Source organism: Chenopodium album, chromosome 1 (assembly GCF_948465745.1).
Source record: "Chenopodium album chromosome 1, dcCheAlbu1.1, whole genome shotgun sequence".
Classification (NCBI taxonomy): domain Eukaryota; kingdom Viridiplantae; phylum Streptophyta; class Magnoliopsida; order Caryophyllales; family Amaranthaceae; genus Chenopodium; species Chenopodium album.
Window position 1 is genome coordinate 28456325 of NC_137834.1, and position 22069 is coordinate 28478393.

General features: G+C 34.3%; 1 protein-coding gene across 1 annotated transcript in view; it reads right to left on the reverse strand.

Moving 5' to 3' along the window:
- The window catches only part of LOC145643053 (transportin MOS14-like), a 44926-nt gene extending 24820 nt beyond the window's left edge, over positions 1–20106 (reverse strand). Inside the window, exons 1-15 of the mRNA XM_081694214.1 lie at positions 19724–20106; positions 16156–16254; positions 15707–15931; positions 15507–15626; positions 15197–15280; positions 14990–15049; positions 11373–11501; positions 11182–11243; positions 7007–7063; positions 6714–6837; positions 6071–6205; positions 4853–4933; positions 2144–2257; positions 1951–2030; positions 720–855 (exon numbers count right to left, since the gene is read on the reverse strand). Of these exons, the coding sequence (XP_081550340.1) occupies positions 720–855; positions 1951–2030; positions 2144–2257; positions 4853–4933; positions 6071–6205; positions 6714–6837; positions 7007–7063; positions 11182–11243; positions 11373–11501; positions 14990–15049; positions 15197–15280; positions 15507–15626; positions 15707–15931; positions 16156–16254; positions 19724–19945 (1728 nt within the window). The 5' untranslated portion in view covers positions 19946–20106. The remainder of the gene's footprint in view (positions 1–719; positions 856–1950; positions 2031–2143; positions 2258–4852; positions 4934–6070; positions 6206–6713; positions 6838–7006; positions 7064–11181; positions 11244–11372; positions 11502–14989; positions 15050–15196; positions 15281–15506; positions 15627–15706; positions 15932–16155; positions 16255–19723) is intronic.
- Positions 20107–22069: the final 1963 nt, after the last annotated feature.

The following is a 22069-nucleotide window of genomic DNA, read 5'->3' on the forward strand; positions in this document are numbered from 1 at the left end:
CCAACTGAAAATTTTAAGAATAAAAGATAATGTTGATACATTGAAGTTAATCTCGACTTTTTCAGATGAAAGGGGGATGCACCATCTTGTGGGGCTGATAATTTTATACAACAAAGTTTTCGATGGTGGAGATGTAGAAGGCAGCAATGAAAAATCTGGATGATCTCTTTGGTTTTGTAGTAGTAAGTTTCCAGAGATGAGAAAGGTCTTGTGGTGAGTAACAAAGTAGCAACAAAGGTGGGGGGTAGTGGTGTCTACCGTGGCAATGGAGTATATGAAGGCGGGGTGAGGTTGAGGTGGCTGACTGGTTTTTAGTAGATGAAGGGTGAGGGAGTTGGGTAGGTAGGTATGGGTATTGTGGTCTTTTGTCAATGTATCTCACAACTCCTTAATGTGTGTGCCAAAAAGAAAAGTGTCATATGTATTGGAATGGAGGAAGTATATGAATAGCAAAAGTCAAATTCTAGTGATATTTTTTTTGAAAGACAGATTCTAGTGATTTAATAGAGAACAAAGTATTTTTCCAAAAATTAATACTTCGTATGTAGTTGTTGACAACTTTATCTAATAAATATTTAATCACATTGCATGATTATAAATATATCATCCTAATAAATATTGCAACACCAATCTGCACATACACACACACACACACCAAAAAATAAATAAATAAAAAGTAGTAAGCAATACAAGCAACCTTGAAAAGCATGATAACTCACCTCTCCAATCCAGATTAATATCTCCAAATTGGAAGGCTCAAACATTATTGCAGATGCATCTTCACATATTTTACGCAAGGCAGATGCACATGCACTAGCAGAGAGAGGCTGTGAAATCCCAGCTGCAAGAAACAATCTGAACAACGAGCACAAGTGCCAAAAAGATCAAAAACTTCATACATTCATAGTTATATATGCTTCTTCGAACAGAATCACACAACTATATACCCTATCAACATCATAAACTAGAAAAAGTTTTTGCATTTACTTTAATACTATGTATAAAAAATAAATTAAAAAAAAAAAAAAAGAGTATGCCTCTCCAATGTACTAGGATTCACAACTCTAATTGGTGACACAAGCTTAGAAGCACACACTATGTGTGTGCAACTTAAGAGCATATTTAATTGTTATAATTTATATCATATTAGATTACATTGATATAATTTGTTGGTTCTCTTAATATTCTGTTTTACAATAGATAGAGCCCGTTATTTGCATGAAATTAAAGTGAATGTCGAAGGAACTTTTACCTAGAAGCTTTTGATATGGTATTGGCATATGGATGCAGCCATGCATCGAAGAGGCTTACTGAAAGGAAATTTGGTTTGTTAGAGTTTTGTGTGACTGTTAGAATTGTGGGGAATGGCAATAGTGGTTTTGTGTTAGTAGACCCGAGGAAAAAATTTTGTGAGAAAGGAGATCTACTAAAAAGGGTTAAGAGATTAAACAGTATAAAAATGGAACACTAGGATTTTTTTTTCTCAAGCTAGGTGACATGAATTGGAGCGAGGGAACTAATTTTTAGTATCATTCCCCTCTATTCATTTAATACACATGTATTTTTTTTTATTTTTTTTTTTTTTTTTGGGAAGGTATGAAGTGTTTATACTATTATCTTAATTAAATTGTTCTAGTAGTTAACTAGTTAGCTCCTTATGGGAAGTCATATTTATTTCTTTTCCCTACTTCCATTGTATTTTCAGGTAATTATGAAATGACTCTTATCATAAGTGGTTAAATTTGATTTTCCTTATTTTCATGGCCTTTTATTTTTGGAAGTGATTTGCTATGAATTTTAATAATTAGTTATTTAGTGATAATGAACGGGGCTATTATACGGAAATGAAAATTTTAATGCCACGGGGTATCAGCATTAGATATGTATAACATAGATCTCCACAGCAATAAACATCAAACACACAGCAGTAGAATAAGGAAAAGAGCTCACAGAAGGGGTCTAGTATTTGTTTGAAGAGTGGATATCCACTTTGAATAGGATCCAATAACATCAGCAAGTGATCTGTACACCTATAACAGAAGATCACGAGTTAAAAAAATTATAATTATAAAAACAGACAGCCTCAGGACTCATCGTATCCCTTGAAAATTAAAAATTAAAGAGAGAGGATATTTGTACGCACAATACACATGAATCCTTTAGGTTCATTAGATGTCCTGTTGGATAGAATTGTCACCAAGTGCATAATAACAGAGAAATCGAACTTTACACTCTCCTGTATGACCACTTCAGCAACCTAGAAGAAGAAAAAAAAAAAGTAATTTTTATCACTTTGGAAAAAGTCAGGTATGATAGTCAGCATATAGGGATGCCTGAAAATGTAATGGAGCCAGCTCATGAGCATGAGAAACCAGAGGCTCGGCCTAGAAAATAATTTTCAATTATATACTTAAGCAATTTTCAAGACATAGATGAGATTAATCAAAGCAATATATGCTGTCATTGGCCATCACGTTTTGGATAAATAATTATGGTTCAATAAGACTCAAGCTTATCATTCCAATACAATAATCTATTCATCTAGCTAAATTAATGCGTTAAGAAGGGAAATTTAGGCAAGGAAACCTGAGTTAATGGACTCAGCTTAAGTATAATACATAGACGATACCCCTTTGGTGCCTATTTAATACGAAGTATATACTTTACTTTTTCAGAACTAAAATACCTTCATAGATTCATCTGTCACAATAGAAAATTCTCCAAAAAAAATTCCAACTTTCATTCTAACAAAACGCTCCACCACCACCCATCAAAACTTCATGAGATTTCAAAATCCAATAAGGGGGAATAAGTTCAAGACATAGTGATCTGGGAACAACATGATTCCTGGGTTTCACAATTTTGATTCTTTAGATGAATGGGCATCCACCTTAAAACAGTCTGGAATCCGTTTTATTATTGAGGTTAAACCTCTATAGAAGCTGTGTATTCCTCAAACATGATGAGCGAAACAGTTGTTATATAGAGAAAGTGGTGATGGAAGATGAAGATAGCCAGATAGGAGACAACATATATGAAGAGAAGCAGAGTGACAAGGAGAGTATTTGCTGGGTAGTAAAGCAATTAATAAATCCTTTCTACCCTCGCACTTAAAAGAGAGGGAAAAGAAAGGGCAAAGCCAACTTAAACTCACCTCAGGCTTAATTCAATAAGCAACTGTGTTGGTTATATGAGATTGGGATCCCAGTCCTACACAGAAACCTGTACTTCTGTCATACAGAATGCAAGCTAAGTTTTCCAAGCCTACTTTGACAGTGAATGTAGTGTGCTTCTGCTTTTCATTAGCAAAAATGGTACTTTAGGGTTGATACAAGTTTAGTGAGCAAACATATGCCAAATTATAATTTTGAAATAATCAGCAAAATAAAGAGCTATTTCAGACTTTTTGGCTTTCTATATCATGTGACTTGATAAAGCAGAAATATCATCAAAACAAAGGACTTTTTGGGACTTTTTTGCCTTCCTATCTTCAAGCGGACTTCTATGGGATAAAAATAGCACTTGGGACACTGCTTAACAATTTTTTCTTGAATGGAAAATGCCAATGACTTTGTGAGTGTAAATACATATTAGTACATACTCCCTTTCTCCCCTTTAATTTGCTCCATTGGGGTTGGATAACTTTTTTTCTTTTGGTTGAATAAAGTTGATAAGAGACAGAATTGGTGAGACCAAATAAAGTGAATGGAAGATTAAAGTGGAGGTCCCTAATAATCATAACATCATATTCAATTTTATGGGCAATCTTTAAGGACAGCCTAAAAAGGAAAATGAGAAGCAATCGCCAATTTCCATAACCAATTGCAAAAGCAATCTATAACACTAGCATAAAAAATTCTCTCCTCCGCATATTAATTCCCTTCCAAGTTCTCACACATGTCTTTTCTCGCTGCCATATCCTGAAATCTAACTGCCTTCTTTTCCAATCAATTTATCAAAATCTCTCTTCAAAAAATTAGGTAAAAATGATTTCGAGTGGGTTATGATGCTCGCTGCTAATTCATTGATGAAATAGATGTGAAAAGAAGCAGAACTTATGAATGACGCATGTAACCATTGATGTGGTGGTAAATAATACAAGTCGAGAGCAACCATTAATGGTGGTAAATAATTCAAGTCGGGAATAACAAATAGATGGGAGATGAAAGGTAGAAACTTGATAAAAGATTGACGAGTGACTAAATCATGCAACACGGGAGAGGTGAGAATTAATGACATGAACTCATTGTAACCCTCAGATTTGATAATATATGATTTAGAATTATTCTCATATAAATAATTGTTGACTCGTCTCAATTAAGTGCTGGATATAGGCATGGTATCTGTCTTCTTTCAATTAAGCACTGGATATCAGCATGCTAATTATCTCCTCACAATTAACCGCTGGATGCTAGCGTAATCCAAAATAGGGCACAGAGTCCCTCTCAATTGTTTTTTTTTTTTTGGAGGCTTCATATTAAGCTAATGTATGATACATAATGAAGTTTTCCTTTATTATTCTGCAAGACTAGTAAATTTTAATTTATTATTATATGTAAATGAATTTTTTTTTACTTTAATTTATTGGCTGAATATTTGGTCTGTTTTGTTTCAACTTTCCAGTACGGTTCTTGAATTATATTCTAGTTACCACAATTAAGCTAATTTGTTACTAATTCTCATTCTAGAATATTTTGGCTTGTTTTGCTTCACCTTTCCTTTATGGTTCTTGATAAATATTCTGGTTTCCATAACACCATTAAAGCAATATAAGGAATAAAAAGAGAAAGGTAAAAACCACAAAGAACATAAATGAAACACATGCAAGAATGTCAATATAATATTTGCTCACCGCATTAAGTGCGAACATTTTGGCTTCTATCTCCCTCCATGGTATGGGCATGTTTCCTGACATCCAACCACCGAGGAAAACCTATAATGACATTGGAAACAAATATAAAATAAAATATAAAATAAAAGATATGTATATTACACAAATAGGTGAAACCTGTAATAGGAATGAAACTGGTAAGAATGAATGAGTATGGCACTATGGCGTCAAATCCGTCAACGATGGTTTCACTCAGTCAGTAATTAAATGAAACCAAATCTATGACTTCCGCTCAAAATATAAAATGCAATAGCGTGATATCAGTATAAATCTTTTTATTCTATGTTTCACAATTTGGGAATGATGCAATTGCTGGGATATTTTTCCTATTTGCAATTGAAAATGGTCGATTCCATAGTTCAATTTCCCGGACTCTTCAAACAGTGGGTGTAATATGAAATTTTGAAATCCCAAATCGAAGTGTTTCCCAAACACAACATATAAAGTTGAATTTCTTAATTCCAATTCCCGGAATTGAAATTAATGAATTCAGATGAAATTAAGATTACCAAACACTACCTTAGGAAATTCCCATGAATTTGATTGTGGATTTAATTCCCATAAATTAGATTTTCATGGGAGTTTCTAGTTCCTATGTTAATCAAACGACTGCTAAGAGGACAACGTATACTCCTTTGAACAAGTAAGCCAGTCGTATTGGGCATCAAAAAGAAATTTTATTAAAAAGAGCTACCAGGTACCACAAACAAACCATATAAAAGTATACTAGTATAGTGCCTCCATCCATTTGCCTAATTACAAAGACGCAATCATGAATTACAGCTGAAGCACCCAAAGCATATCTGCACACATCAAAAGCACATTCTGATGGAACACATAAAACTAATTTCATAAAAACGAGCCTGAAATTTTTAACATGCATCCTTGCACATCAGCTTTGGCTAGAACCTTGTGCCTTGAAGCACTAGCACTTTGTAAAGTTTACAAGGCATATGACAACTATAATCTAAGGTAGGGCTGCAATTTCCCTGGGAATACACAGGCAAAATATACCTTATTTATTCGTCAATATGATACACTTCTTTAACTTTCAGCTAACTAGGGAAAAGACTTCCTTTTAACAATTGCATCTTACAAATGAGAGGAAAGTACACAATGTTTATACATAGTTGCATAACAGTGAAGGCGCAAATGAAGAGCCAAGATGATTTCGAGTACCTTTTGTATGTATGTAGCTGGTCTTAAAAAGTGACAAATTTCCATCAGAAGTTCAGCCAAGTTCATTCTGAAATTTGCAAGACCATCAGGCAACTCACTGCTTCCACCATCTCCATCATAAGTAGATTCATCAACCTGTCGATAACAAAAAGACACTTTTGATTGGAGTCATTGGACAATTGACAATTCCAAATCAGCATATACTAGAAGGCTTGTTCATAACCTAAGTGTGCAAAAACATACTATTTCAAGCACTGCCATTAAGATCATCCAACCAAAGGCAGTAGAACCAAGTGTCAATAGATTTATTGAATAGACTAGAAAACCAAGCATATGTAATAACGTACATGCAAATTATTATAATCAATCCAACCTGTAAGAAGCTAAAAGTGAACTGCAACACAGGTCACTAGCCTCAATACAGCATAACAGAAGTGACTAGCATACTGAACATGAGGTTCATAAGGCCAGAAAGTAACTAAATTTGTAGTAAGCCCAGCAAAAGAGTATCAAGTAAACCTAAGAAAAAACATTTCCCTAAGTTCCCTTCTTTTATGTCATCCAGACTAAATAGGAATACATGAAACGATGAAGATAAGCTGAGAACATGTAAAAGTAAAAAAAAATAATAATAAAATAAAACCTGATTGCGCAGCAGCAGTGCATCAAGTAAGGCTGAGAACACAGGGAAAAACATTTTATCTATATGTTCCCTTCTTTTTCTCTCATCCGCATTGATAGCAAGTATATAACTGGCAAGGCTACCCCTGAAATGTATCGAAGGAAAATGACTAGTTTTTAGACACAAACAAAACTGACCCACCCCCACCATCTCCAAATAAAATAAATAAGAAACACAAAAAAAAAAATATATATATATATATATATATATATATATATATAAGAGAAAAAAAAAATAAATAAATAAAGCTATACCAGAACTGCAATGTTGAATCTGCAATGTCCCATTCTTCACTAGGAAAAGCCACACAGCTGCAATATATAACGATATTAGTAGTTCTATGTCGAAACATAAATTTCTACATTATTGAACAAAAGGGTTTCTTACACAGTCCACACACAGTCACACCCACAAACTAATGGCAGCTACAGCTACAGCCCTTCAATCAATCAATCAAAGCCTAATCCCATAAGTGGGGTTCGCTACATCAATCAATCAGTCACACCTCCATATGGTTTTTATTGATTTAGAGAATGCCTATAACAAGGTGCCAAGAGAGGAACTTTGGTGGGTAATGTAATACCCTAACTTTTTCTAACTCTAAGTTTCGGGACGAAACTTCTTTTAAGGAGGGTAGATTGTAATACCCGTATATTTTACGATTTGATAAAATATATATATATATATATATATATATATATATATATATATATATATATATATATATATATATATATATATATATATATATATATATATATATATATATATATATATATATATTTGTTATTGTGATAAAATTTTATTAATCTATATTTTATTAAGGATTTTTTTTAATCTCTTTAATGAGAGGGTATAAATACCCCCTCACCCTAATAATCTTTAATAAGAAATGCTCAGCCGTAAGTTTAGATTAACCCATAAAACTTTTAACAAAACTTTGTTATTTTTTTTCTCATGGTGATGTCATGCGTAGTAAGCTTACATGTATGATCATATTGTTGGTTTGCTCCATCGTCAGATACAACCATCGTCTATTATTTTGAAGCTATAGCATAGTTCATTGTTTCATGGATCTTTGACTGTGTTCAAAGTATAAGTATCGATCATAAGGTAATAACACGGATTTACTTTTGTTTGTATAATTATTTTATATTATTATTGTATGATTTGATTTGATTTGAATATCATATTATTTTTGTTGTATATAATTAATTGTACAATTATTTCTAGGGTTTTTAATGTTGTTGCTATAGGGAGTATTGTTCTTGAGGTTTTAGAGTTATTACTGCAGAGTATTATATTTGGGTTGTGAGTTGATTATATTTGGATATTAGTTTTATTGCCCTATAACAGTTGAGATATTAATTTCATGAATTGAGTTAATCTTGTTATATTATTTGGGAATATGTGCAATTGTTGAGTTATTATTATTAGTTTGTGAATGATTATTTGATCAAAGTATGACATCAAAAATGTTGAGAATGATTATTTTGTTCTTGGTTTGAGGCTCAGCGTTATATACCTTAGTCCTTGGCATGTTGGTAAGAGGATGATAATCATGAATTAAGAATGAGGTACAATCTTTATTATTTATTTTTCTATAGTCCCCTACATTGGGAATTGGCCCGTATGTGGTCTGGTTCAAGGTGTTTTCGGGTTATTGAGAGTATTCAAGTTTCTTACTTATTGGTTTGTTATTCAAATTACTCATGTCCAACTAGGTATAAAGCAAAGAGCATGGCACATTTATGGGACAGATGAGTTAAGGTTCGTATTATTTTTTGGGGTTGAATCAGATAAAGTTTATTTTCAGAGTACAATGTGTAATGTAGTTTGTACTACATTGTTTAATTGATCTAGTAATGTTAATTATTATATAATTCTTTGTATTTTGATATGTGGTGATTACTCAGCTTTTGCTGACGGGTGTGTTGTTTTGTCGTGCTATTTGTGTTTGCGGCCATGTCTTTCTTATGGTGGCCCTGCGACAATCTATTTTGGAATTTGTCCTTAAAGGTGAGCATTCAAGTTTGTCTAAACAAGTTGATCAATTGGTCGTAGCTAAAGGAGCTCAAGTGTTTCGATTAGTTTGTTATAACAAGTTTTAAAGTTGTATAAATGGCTCAACTAGATTTATTGAGTTGTACAGTTGGGATTTTGTAAGCCTTAACACTTTGACAGGTTGTTGAGTGTGGCGGTAATACCTCCGATTTAGGTATATGCTTCCGCAATTTTATTCAAAGGTTGTTTATTTTTCCTTTAATTCTTGTTTATTATTTGTTAGTAAATCGGGGGTGTTACAGGTAATGTTGAAAAAAGGTATTCTGCAAAGGTATGTGGACCTGGTTAAGGATATGCATTGGGATGTGTCAACAAATGTGAGGACATGTGGCGGATTGACAAAAGATTTTCCTATTACAATTGGATTGCATCAAGGGTCTGCATTAAAGCCCTTTTCTGTTTGCAACAGTTCTAGATGAAGTAACCATGCCAATTCAAGATGAGGTACCATGGTGTATGTTGTTTGTGAATGATATCATTTTGGTGGTTGAAACTAAAGATGGGGTTAATGCCAAATTGGAGCAATGGAGGCAAAGGTTGGAATCTAGTGGGTTTAAGCTAAGTCGGAGTAAGACCGGATATTCGGTATGCCGCTTTGGTACACGGAGGGGGACAAGCGATGATGAGGTTGGACGAAAAGGATATGCCCATGAGTGAGTGTTTTAAATATCTTAGGTCGATTAAGAATGGTGACATTCATCAAGATGTGGCCCACGAGATTAAGTCAGAGTGGCTTAAATGGAGAGCATCCTCGGGATTGTTACGTGACCGAAACATTCCTTTACAGTTGAAGGGGAAATTCTATAAGACTGCCATAAAACCAATGTTGCTTTATGGAACGGAGTTTTGGGCTTCTAAGAAGGAGCACATAAAAAAGATGAAGGTTATAAAAATGTGCATGTTAAGATGGATATGCGGGAACACTGTAAGAGATAGAATCAAAAATGAAGTTATTGGCAAACAAACTAAGGAAAATCGTATGTGTTGGTTTGCGCATGTGACAAGGGTTCATCGGTACAAAGAGTGGAAGAGTGGAATCATGGAGACCTCAAACGAGGTAAAGGGAGACCGAAAATGACTTGGTTGGAAGGAGTTAGAAGGATATGAAGCAAATGGATTTGCATGACAATGAGGTATTTGACCGCAAGGGATGGAAGACAAAGATTTTTGTGGATGACTATACGGAATATTCACTTTTGGTTCATATAGCCGAACCCACTTCTGGGATTAAGGCTCTGATTGATTGATTGATTGAATATTCAAGTGACTAGGTTACAATGTCTTACTGATTTAAAAATAATTGCTTTGCATATAATTAAGCTTATTCTACAAAGAACTGAAATAATCACCCATATAAAGCTTATCCTAAAACAAATTGAGATAAGCACCCTTATAGAAGCGTATTAAGCCTCCAACAATCTTTCAATTCCAACGGACACTATACACACGAAATAGAAAAAAAGTAAGCTCCCTTTCTTCATATAATTTTACATAACAAGCATCTTATCGTCTCTTATTGTTCAGCAATTATCCTTTGAGCTGCAGCTTGTTCCATACAATGAATGCATGCTAAGAAGGGAAAAAAAGGAAAATAAGAAAGAAGCTTAAGAGGTCTTGTGTGCATTGACATTGGTGGTATAGAACCTACTAGTAGTAAAATGACATTCCATGCTCTAATGCATTCCAACCCAAGGAATTAAATCTCGATCACGTGACCACATGTCCACATCACAATTGCATTGTAAAGACTTTTGAGCTTACTACGATCATGAAAGGGCACTGAAACTACCTACCATGTTTTTCTAGAAAGAAGTTCAGCACTAAATTTGCAAAGCAACAGCACCTAAATTAAAACCCTGTTCCTAATTTGCTGAACCCTTCCATTTTTTCAGTATTGTTAGCATTTATGCATTCACCATCTCAAACTTCATAATAACCTAGTTGACTTTAAAAAAAAAGGAGGGGGTTTAATGGACAAAATCCATCGGGAATAGTTATAGGTCAAGCAGTGCATTGACTGAATAAAAAAATGAATGCTTAGGATAAATAATTGAAACATACAGAAATGGAAAGGACAACAAATGACACACAAATAAAGTATAAGTGTTAATAACCTTATCTTGCAACACCTTAATAACCATAAAAGCTCTTTTTCATTTGAAGGCATAGTTAGTCAATTTTGCTAATTGAGGATTTGCATGTACAGCATTCAAAAACAGATAGGTAAGATAAGATGAGAGTGAACTTTAATAAGAAAGCAAGTGATGTCATTGAAGGGACAATTATGCAACTACAAATAGTAAATTGCAAGATGCAAATCACCTCCTCTGATTCTAAGAGAAACAAGTTAATAAATGCACCAGACCTTAACAGTGCATCTGCTAAGATCAGAGACTCTGAACTTGCATCTACGATCAAAGACGGTGCCTAACAGAAAACAAGGTGAGGAAAAAAAAAATTATCAGTGGTTATTTTCTACAATATTACCTTTAAAAAAAAGACAAAAAATTCGAATTAGACAAGTCTAGACTTTTAACTAAGATATTGTCAACTTACAGCCTGACCAATTTCTGACATCAAGCATGCAATTCCACTAATAATTTTTTCATCTCCGTTGCCTAGAGCTGGACAAAGTAGAGCATCCTTTAAAAACTGAACTCTACACAATAAAACCTGAGGTAGATCCTACAAAGCCAAGTAAGAATAAATTAATTAAAATAACCAAGAATTACTGGAAATAAAAGGATTGTTGAGTATAGTTAGTAGCTGCAGTACAAAAGCCTCTATCAACTTGATAAAAGAAACAGAAACGATTCTGGAGGACCAAAGAACCTTTTAACAAAAAAAGAGGTAACAAAAGCAAGCTCATTAAAGCGAGAGAACCAAGATATAAGCATGTAAGACAGCCAAAAAGGCTTCTTAGAACTCCCTCAGCAGTCAATGGCATTAAGAAAAACAAGCCATAAAGTTGATCAATCAAAACCAGATCCACAGCAGTACAGCATATGAATCTGAATTCTATTATTATCTTTTCAGTCATAGCTCATAAGCATATTAAACTGTCAAAGATACTATGCAAAATTGCTCAAATTCCATATCTATACTGAGCAAGGGATCAGTAAAAGGGTTAGAAGACCAACATATCACAAAAAACAGGAAACATGATACATATTCGCACATATAGATCATAGGAAGTACATTAATAAATCCTGATGCTTATTTTCTTAAAGCAGGCTTTAACCAATATTGGCTTATTGCAAATCATACAAGTCACACGTTGACTATCAAAAAAATAAAATTCATTGGCTGATTGAGTGAATGTTTTAAATATCTTGGGACGATCATCCAGAGGAAAGGTGACATTGATCAAGACGTGACTGACGGGAATAAGTCGGAGTGGCTTAAGTGGAGAGAAGCCGCGAGAATGTTATGTGACCGAAGCATTCCCTTCCAGTGGAAGGGAAAATTCTACAGGACTACCATAAGACCAGTGTTTAAGAATGTTAGCTTTCTAAGAAGGAGCACATTAAAAAGATGGAGGTTACAGAAATGCACATGTTAAGATGGATGCGCGGAAACGCTCTAAGAGATTGAATCAGAAATGAGGTTATTCGCAAGAAAGTATGGGTGGCAGGCATTGCAGACAAACTAAGAGAAAATCGTCTGCATTGGTTTGAACATGTAAGATGAAGACCCGATGGTGCACCGGTACAAAGAGTGGAAGAGTGGGCCATGGAGGGGTTAAACGAGAGAGAGGAAGACCGAAAATGACTTGGTTGAAAGGAGTTAGGAAGGACATGAAGTATATGGATTTGCATTAGGATGGGGCATTAGATCATAAGGGATGGAGGAGAAATATTTTTGCCGATGACTACACGAAATAATCACTTTTGGTTCATGTAGCCGACCCACTTATGGGATTAAGGCTTTGATTGATTGGCTGGCTAATAGGCCCATACATGAACATAGACAATTATATTATGTTAATAACTAATATTGCTGGCACATAGCCCATTAGGTGAAAGAAACAATCCTTATGGTCCACTTTACATATCTAGTCCAATATAAGAAAAGCTAATAATAGTCTTACACTCTAACAAGCAACCAATTCGCTACAACATGTAGCGTTATTGTGGACCACATAGATATAAGTATAGAATATAGAATAGAACCAGACAAAGAATTGTGAGGGTAAAATTCACCCAAGAGAGGAAGGCTGAATCTCGTAAACAAGAACTACAAAAAATGACAAATAAGATAAAATTTCAGCAAGTTTGAGTACACACTCTAGAAGTACACTTGACAATAGTGATGACAGCCAAATAGAGGAGGTCGGTGACTAGTTTCCCGGCAAGTCGACCGCAACAAGGTGCATACACTAGAGAATCAAAAAAGGCGAGGCTTCGAGAGAATAAGGTCAGTGAGGTCTAGGATTTTTTTTTTTTTAATGTTTTCTAGTGATGAAAAAGGGAGAGTATGGATTTCACTTCCATAATATTTGCTCTGTTATTAAATACTTGCTCCACTTTCCATTTCCGGCCGTTTTTACTTATTTGCTCCATTTCCTTATTTGGAAAACTTTTACAATATTTAATTAATTTCTCTCAACTAGTGAACCCAAAAAAAATCATATTTTATTAATTTATATTCTCTCTCCTCCAATTTTCTCAATTACTTTTGCTTTTTACAATTTTATATTCTTTCACCAACCCCACTACCTCCATATTTTATCACTTTCTCTGATTTCTCCTAAAACTCTACGCAAGGAGAAATGGAGCAAGTATTTTAAAATGGAGGGAGTATTGGTCTAAATGAAGTATCCAAGTGTCATACCCATGTCCGAGAGATTAAATGAAGAGTCCAAGTAACTTAGGATCTTCGAATGGTGACTTTCTAAATTCTAGGTACTCCATACCTAGGAGTCTTAATCAAAAATATATCAGGGGTATTTTACTAACACTGAAGCTCTATTATAAATCCTATGTGACAGGAGAACAGGATGAAACTGACATGATAAAAACCAGAGTAGCATTGTCAAAACTAGAGAGAGTCGGAAGCAGCAGCCACATGCGTGAACATGAGCCCCCATTTCTCTTGACATGAAAAGGTTTTCTTAAAGCTGGTAGGAAAAAAAATCAGGCAGGAAGGGAGTTTATTACAAAAACTGGGTACTAGTCTTTCACAGAGTTCATCAAAAGAAGCAGCAACAGCCATCAGAGAAGGGAGAGCCAAAAAACATATATGCCTGTCAATGTTAATACTAGTCCATTCTAAGTTTTTTTCCCAAATGTTAGAGAACACAGAAAATTCAGAAGAAATTTACAATAAAACGCATGTTCTATTTCCAGGGGGGAAATTCATGGGCAAATGATGTGGTATTGCATAGATCATAGGGTAAACTTATTTGAAATATATTAACTCAAAATATGTCTATGGTACGTTTTTCAAAGAAACTCTAACCCCAATGATGGGTTCAAAAGATATGGTAACCTGATATTTCCACTGCTGGAAAAAGAAAACAAATCACATAAGAACCATAATTCCCTATTAAATTTAAAATATTATTTAAGTACCCCAATTTCTCATAATAGAGGTTTAAAGATATTAAATTTAATATGGATAACTACTTATATCAAAAGAGCACCTAAAATAAAGCAAAGAGTTTCCCTTGTATAAGAAACTGCAATGCTAGCATACAGTAAGCACATTAAAAAAACACATTAGTTACCTAAGTACAAACTTCAGGCTTGGATTATCCTGTATATTATGCAATACCATCATGTTATCTCATGAATTTTTCTTTTCTTGGACATCAATATTTTTTATAAAATGAAATTCTTCTGGATACAGATTCATAATCAAAAGTTGTATCCACCGCTTAGTAGCTTACAATGACTTAAGATCAAAACTTAAAAATTTGTAACAAGAGTTTCAACATACGAAACCAAGCCTCTATAAGTAACCTGACACAATAGTGTATGTACTATGGTATTTTCAACCAAAACTTTCTTCTTATTTTAACAAGAATTTTCAACAAGAAAAAAAGTCTTAAAACCAACAAGTTATATCCAATTCAAATATAAAAAATCAAGTTAGATTTCGACACAATTTTCAGCAGTCTAATAACCAAAAAAAAAAAAAAAAAAAAAACCATAATTACAAGTGCAATATACCTCATGGCGACTCACAAGCTCAACAAGAACTTCAACAGCCAGATCAAAGGAAGATGAAACCTGGGAAATGAAGAAAAATGACATTAGTAGAAACCTCTGTGTTAAGTATATTTTTCCCCAACCTCTTTTTTTAAGGGACAGGTGAAATAAATAAGCACATAATCTAACAGCACCAAACATAGAACAGTTAAGGAGCTGACTAACAACCTGTAAAGAATTGAACACAAAATTCAGAAGAGGATGAGAAGACAATGAGCCAGAAGGAATTTCAGAGAAGCATCCAACTCGGACCTGAAAGTGAAAACAAAAGGCTTGATTTGACTAACTGCAATGGATAAGCAAAGCTACATGGAAGTTATATGTAATAATAACCAGTAATAACTCATCCAAAATTGGCCATGAAATCCCAGCTTAATAGCAATGGTCAGATTAACTACATATAATAGAAAATGGATAGAGCAGCTTGGTCCGGTCACCAAAGTTTCATTGGTGGAATATTTCACAACATTGATCTTACCCAGCTGAGTAAGCACCGCAATATCTTCCTATTTCTTTCATGCATCTGGTTGGTATCTTCGAACCTTATCTCTGATTGCTGCCTCAGGAACTCAAGGACCATTGAAGTATGTGATAAAAGCTGCATTTCATTGATTCATAAGAGGCAAGACAGAAAGTACACAAAAGCTAATGCTATGTCAGTTCAGACTGAGGAAACACCTCTCTAGTATACTGAGACCTCTGTGCAAAATTTATGCTACTATCAGTACTTTGATCCTCAACTACTTCTTCCGGCAAAACAGTCAGCATTTCCAGAACAGCAACGTTGCCGTTTTCCTGTGTTTGAAAATTTTGAAGATTGTAGAAAAGTTGTTCAATTGGTTGCCTATACTCTGCTGCACGGAGCACAAGTGCAGAGAGTGCCAAACATATCTGAGTTAAAAGCTGCCAAGAAGAATAGGGCTGACAGTGAATTATATTGCCAAGAAAAGACCCAAAAAAAAAAAAAAAAAAAAAAAAAAAAAAAAAAAAAAAACATATTTACAGCAAATATAAGAGATATCCAAGAGCAAACTTACATGAAACTTACAAAAATTATTTGATAAAACCTAACATTTTCCTTGAGAACCAAGACAGACAAACAAATTTAAACTAGAGAGATGAAAAACCTGTGGAGGTCCTGAACTAAATCTTCTAGCAGCCACCAAAAGAGCATTCAACAGCGCATCCTTTGCTCCCGATTGTAAGTAGTAACCCTCGTTGTGTATCTGCCAAAGAAAATTATTAGTCAAATTAGTGTAATCAAACAGCAGAAACTTTTGGATCCACCACAAATTCCAGCCTACAAGTTTTTGTTGTCTAATCAATTTTAGCAAAACTAATTTTAAGGTTCTAGATTCTATATACGTGGATTCAAATCAAACTAACATGGTCTATCCGCATAAGGTATTTTGGTATATGTTGCTTTATGGATGAGACTAAAGTCAGGGTTAATTTTAAGATGGATCAATTGAGCCAAAGAAAATATGAGTACATTGAATGCCAATTAATTACCGAAAGGGAGCGTCAAAAGGATTTAGCGACATAAGACGGTAAGGGAGTTAGCCCTGTTTAATTACCTTGGTAGATGTTGTAGAAGGATTGAAAAAGTGACCAAGAAATCATTCACATTAGTTGATGGCTCAAATGAATGAGCAACCATGGAATACCATTAGAGTTACTGGAAAAGTATTCTATATGGATGTGGATATCGAAGAAAGAACACAGATATAATAGAAATGTATGATGAGAATTTGAGATGGGTAAGGGAGCACCTTAAAGTATAGAAATCGAAATGAATATATTCAGGGTAGGTTGGAGTAGAACACGTAGCAGATAAGATAAGATAGAACCGGCTACATTGGTTTTAGATATATGCAACAATAACCATAAAATGTATTGGTAGCCTCATTAGCATCTCCAATCTGAGACAAGAAATTAGTGCGTTTGGAAAGTGGTGAGCAAAGGATATAGGGATTTTAGAAGAAGTTGAAAAAGGTCAAAGAAGACTCGGATAGAAGAAACTGAGTTAGTAATAGCATATAACCCTCATAAGAAGTGAAGATAAAAATGTTAATTCATGTCGTTGACCCCATCCTTATTTGGATTAAGGCTTTGGTTTATAAAGAAGTACTAGTTCATTTAAATATTATCTTTAGCTTAATCATTTACTATCTACGCCTAGTGTTAGGAAAAGCATGCCTGATGCGCGCTTGGGCACTAAGGCTCCATGAGTTAAAGGTCATGCGCTTTTTGTGGTCTAGGGAACGTGAATTTGCTGAAGCGCACAACAATTTTTCCACAAATTTCAATCCTTTATAATATGAGCCTTACTTCAAGGAGTTGCACCAAAGCACACTAAGGTACGCCTAAGGCACATGGAACTAAACACCTTGGTGAGGCTTGTGCTTTTTTATGCATTGTCTACGCCCATAACAAATTTAACAAAGTGATTGAGCCTCATAACACTAATAGTTGTACTCTAGTGGACATTGCTTTCTAGTGTAGCGTGAACACTTTACAGAAGATACTTTGAAGTTGTGGACATTACGTAATATCTTTCTAGTTATTTATTTTGAGCTAAATGGATACTTAGGATCCTTACTAGAAAGAAGTGGAATGATATTACAAGGCCATGGGCTTATTTATATTATAATCCCTTTTGTATATTATCCTGAAATATTGAACCTCGTAATCCCAAACAGGCAACAACTTCAACCTTTTTAACCTCTATTAAATCCATGGGTACTTTTGCTAAATCCATGGGTAGGGTACACTCTATCAATATACTCCAAGGACTTAATTCCGGCCAGAAGGCTCCAACATCATTCCTAAACTAATCTTCAATCAAAAATCTCAAAGGGGCTTGGTCCTTGTACAAATCTCAAATTATAGTACTTTACTTCCTCCATTCAAAATCAGATGACACTTTATTTTGGAACACTCTTTATGGAGCAGTGGCAAAGAATAAAAAACATTAAAAAAAATAAAAAAAAATAAAAAAAAAAACCACCCCACTACCCACTGCCCATATAATTATATTTCACAAATTAAGCCCACCAGCATTGATTGCACAGCCACCACAAAATTTACAACACCACCACCTACACAACCACCCTCCATAATTGACGAACTTAAGATTGGTGAAAACACCAAATTAAGGTAATATTGTACATAAATAAGAAATGGAGGTAGTAATTTGGAATAGAGGAAATAGATCATTATCACCCCTTTATAAATTACATTGAAAAGTTTGTTTGAATGGTTGAGTAGCGCTTATGTTAGCTTACAAGTATTTGGGACGGCTTTATAAGGAAAGTGTTGTAAGTAATCCGAGAGAAAGGGAGTATACAAAAGTAGAGGGCAAAGAGTCCTTTAGAGAAGATCTGTAAAAGAGCATTGATTGCCTTCCACATTTTGCTCACACCTTCAAAGTATGTCCAAAAAGAAGCAAAGCATAGATGTATCTTGTATGTAGTTTTAAACTTCTGATCCTGAATGTGAATGTTAATATAATTTCATTACAGCCACAAACTACAAAAAAAAAGGAAAGCACGCCTAAAAGTTTTTCCCATTACCCCTCCTTAAAGGTATTACCTCCTTTCTTTTTTTGTTTCTATTCACTTACTATTCATTGGGTCAAACTTTAAAGATTTGACCTTCAATTGCTACTTACATACAAAACGAAAATCCTCAATTGGCATCTTATTAGATTCATTACAATGCTTTGGTTCCAAACATCTAATTATCATAACTTACATTTGTAAGTAATTAAAAATATAATTGGTCAAACATGTGTGTTGAAGACCATGCAATACAAAGAAGCAGCACAAAAAAGTGCCAAGTGAGTACATAAAGTGATTGCGCTTGTAAAGCATTGGTGAACAGAACCAATAAGCACCCATGCTTTCGATATACATTTCCAGCAAACAATTGTACAATATAAGTATTCCCCGTCTCGCAACTATAAGTACAAAGCACAAATACCGGGAAGAAAGCAATCTTTTATGCCACAATGTTTTTGCAAACTTTAACTTATGATAAAACATTAAACTCTCTCCAAACAAAGTACAAGCCAAAGTTCTTTGCATCTGCCAATTTTGCTTTTATTTTTTGTAACTGGAACAACACAATTAACACACAAATAGTCCAATTAGAACAAAAAAGAACAGTCATTCTTCTATATGGCCTTAATACAACACCAAGTAAAGATAGAGCAGACACACATCTAATTTCAGTCGGCGAGGAAAGCACCCAAAGCAATTCACCAATCAAACTCAAAAAAATCACTTCTTTCTGCCTTAGGTCTAAAGTGGGAGCTAACCATTCCTTTAGAGAACACCATAATCATAACAAAAGAATTCGAATTCACCAAGCTGCATGTCCTAACTCTTCCAATAACTTAACTATAATAGAACTCTGAGTGAATAAACCACAATGTAACTACACCTACTTCCACCCACAAAAATTCTATGAAAAATTTCTTCATTATCAAAAAAATCATTCATAAAGTAACTAAAACAATCAAATTCCATAAAACCCATTTGACAAAAATGCAAACAAATTCCACAAAACCCATTTGACAAAAAAGCAATCAAAAGACACCCAATTCATATCTCAAAATACCCATGCAACCCAAATCAAAATACCAAATAAAAAGCCAAAAAATGAATGAATGAAAAAAACAAAGAAACAAACCTTGCGTTTAAGAATCTGGGCAGCAAAGAATTCGACTTCGAAATCGGAGAAATAAGGCGGGAGGTGAGAAGAAGAAGTGAGAAGAGAAGTGGCAACCTCCCAAGCAGCATCGGATTGTTGAAATTGAATCAGCCATTGATTAGCAGCAACTCTATTACAAGATTGAGAATCGTGGTTCAATACATTAACAGCTTGTGCAACCTGGATTTGAAGTTCATCCATTAATAATAAATTTAGGGGGTGTTTGTTTTTACAATTCAATTCAAAAAATTGAAATTGAAATTGAAAATGAAAGAGATTATAATCATAGGCGGAGAAGACGACGCATGTAATTCTTAGGTGTGATCTGACGGTTAAAGGGTGCTAGCAATTCTATTGGGTTATTGAGTTTATGGAGAGGAGCTGACTTATTGGTGGTCACTGCCTCACTAATGCTATGCTCACTCAAGTGAGAAAAAAGTTTTTTTTTTAAAAAAAAACTTTTAAATAAATAAAAAGTTGGTGTAAGAAGATAATACAGATTATAAAAATAAATACTACTAAGTACCTCTGTTTTTTTCCTCTAAAAAAAAAAAAAAAAAAAGTACCATTGTTATTTGACACGTTTTGACTTTTTTTTTTTAATAGCTAAAATATTTCATTAATTAAAAGTCATACGACATTTACAATATAGATTTGACGTTTACAAATACATAAGATATTGAATCAAATAAAATTTTCCTTCATAAAAACTATGATTGTCGAGTAGATCTTGCATTGTGGAACATCTCCCGCTTAAATCGCTGGAAAATACAGCCTTATTGGAGAGACAATCTAACAATCCTTTGTAATCGCCATGATGTTTTCTTTCTAATTCATCTGTCAGTATTCGAAAGATTGATAATTTTTTTACCAACGAAATAATTTCACAACAATCCATTGGATGTAATATCATGGATTCAAAACTAAGAAATTTCTCCCCCGAAAAGAGGAGATAGGCCTTGTCTTTCAAAGGAGGTCGCAAACCCCTTGTCTTTCGAAGGAGATCGGAAACCCTTTCTTTCGAGGGAGAAAAGTTCCTCCTAAAAGGAGGAAGCATTATTATAAACCTAAAAAAAAAAAACTTTAAAGAAACAAAATTTGGGGTTTTCCACCGGTTAAAACCGATTGAAGCCCCTTCAAAATTCAACAATGGAAGCTAGGGTTTTAGAGAGAGGGAGGAGTAGAGAGTTCTTTCTTTTCTTTTGACACGTTTTGATTTAAACACTATTCATGCACTCCCTTTTAACTGTTTTATGATTTGTACATAATGAATAGGAAATTTTAGATTTTAACACCTAAAAAAACCCGAAAATGGTTTTTAACACCTCCATAAAAAAAAAATAATAATAATAACACCATAAAATTTTTCGAAAATTTTGATTTTACCACCACTTAACAAATTACGTCCATGAATCTGTTAAGTGAGGTCTACACTGCCACGTGTTGCTTTGTGGTTAGTCAACAAATAAAAAAACAAAAAAAGAAAAATTAAATAAAAAAAAAAATCTAAACTACCCGCCTCCACTACCTCCCTATTTTCTGCCCTGACTTAGCGCAGCCGCTGGCCCCTGCCCCACCGCCGCCACCGGAACCTCTTCCAGCCTAACCCAGCCCACCAGAACCCAAACCCCTCCCTTTCCCGCAGCCAAAACCGTGGCAGCAGCACCAGATCGCACCCCCTTTCTACAAAAACGACCACGATTTCGGCCAGTGACCAGTTAAGGCCACTCAACCCCAAAACCGACTTATCCGGACCATTACTAACTGATTTCATGGCCGGGGAGGATAGTGGGTTACAGTGGTCAAGGTTGGGGAGGGTGTGGGTTACGATGTCAGCGGGTTGAAGCAGTGCGTGTGGGGGTGGGGATACGATGTTGATGGTGGTGGTGTTTGGGTGGTTGTAGGTTTTTTCTTTTTTTTTTCTTTTTTTTTTAAAAATTTAAACCAATAGTATAACAACACGTGGCAGTATGGACCCCACGTAACGGATTGTTGGACAGAATTTGTTAAGAGGTGGTAAAATTAATTTTCTTAAAAATATTTTCGTGTGAAATTATTTTTTTATGTGAGTGTTAAAAACCATTTTGAGTCTTTTTTCTGGTGTTAAAATCCAAAATTTTCTAATGAAAAATATATTCATGTGGGGTTTTGTTAGATTCGTCACGATATATATTTATTTTCATAATATCAAATTTTTGTATTTTTTGCTTATCGATAATTAAAGATATTAATAGTTGAATATGTGTATTGGCAAACGTGACTAAAGAAACGTGTCAACTAAAAAGAAATAGAGAAAGTATATAAATAAAATAAATTCACCAAATA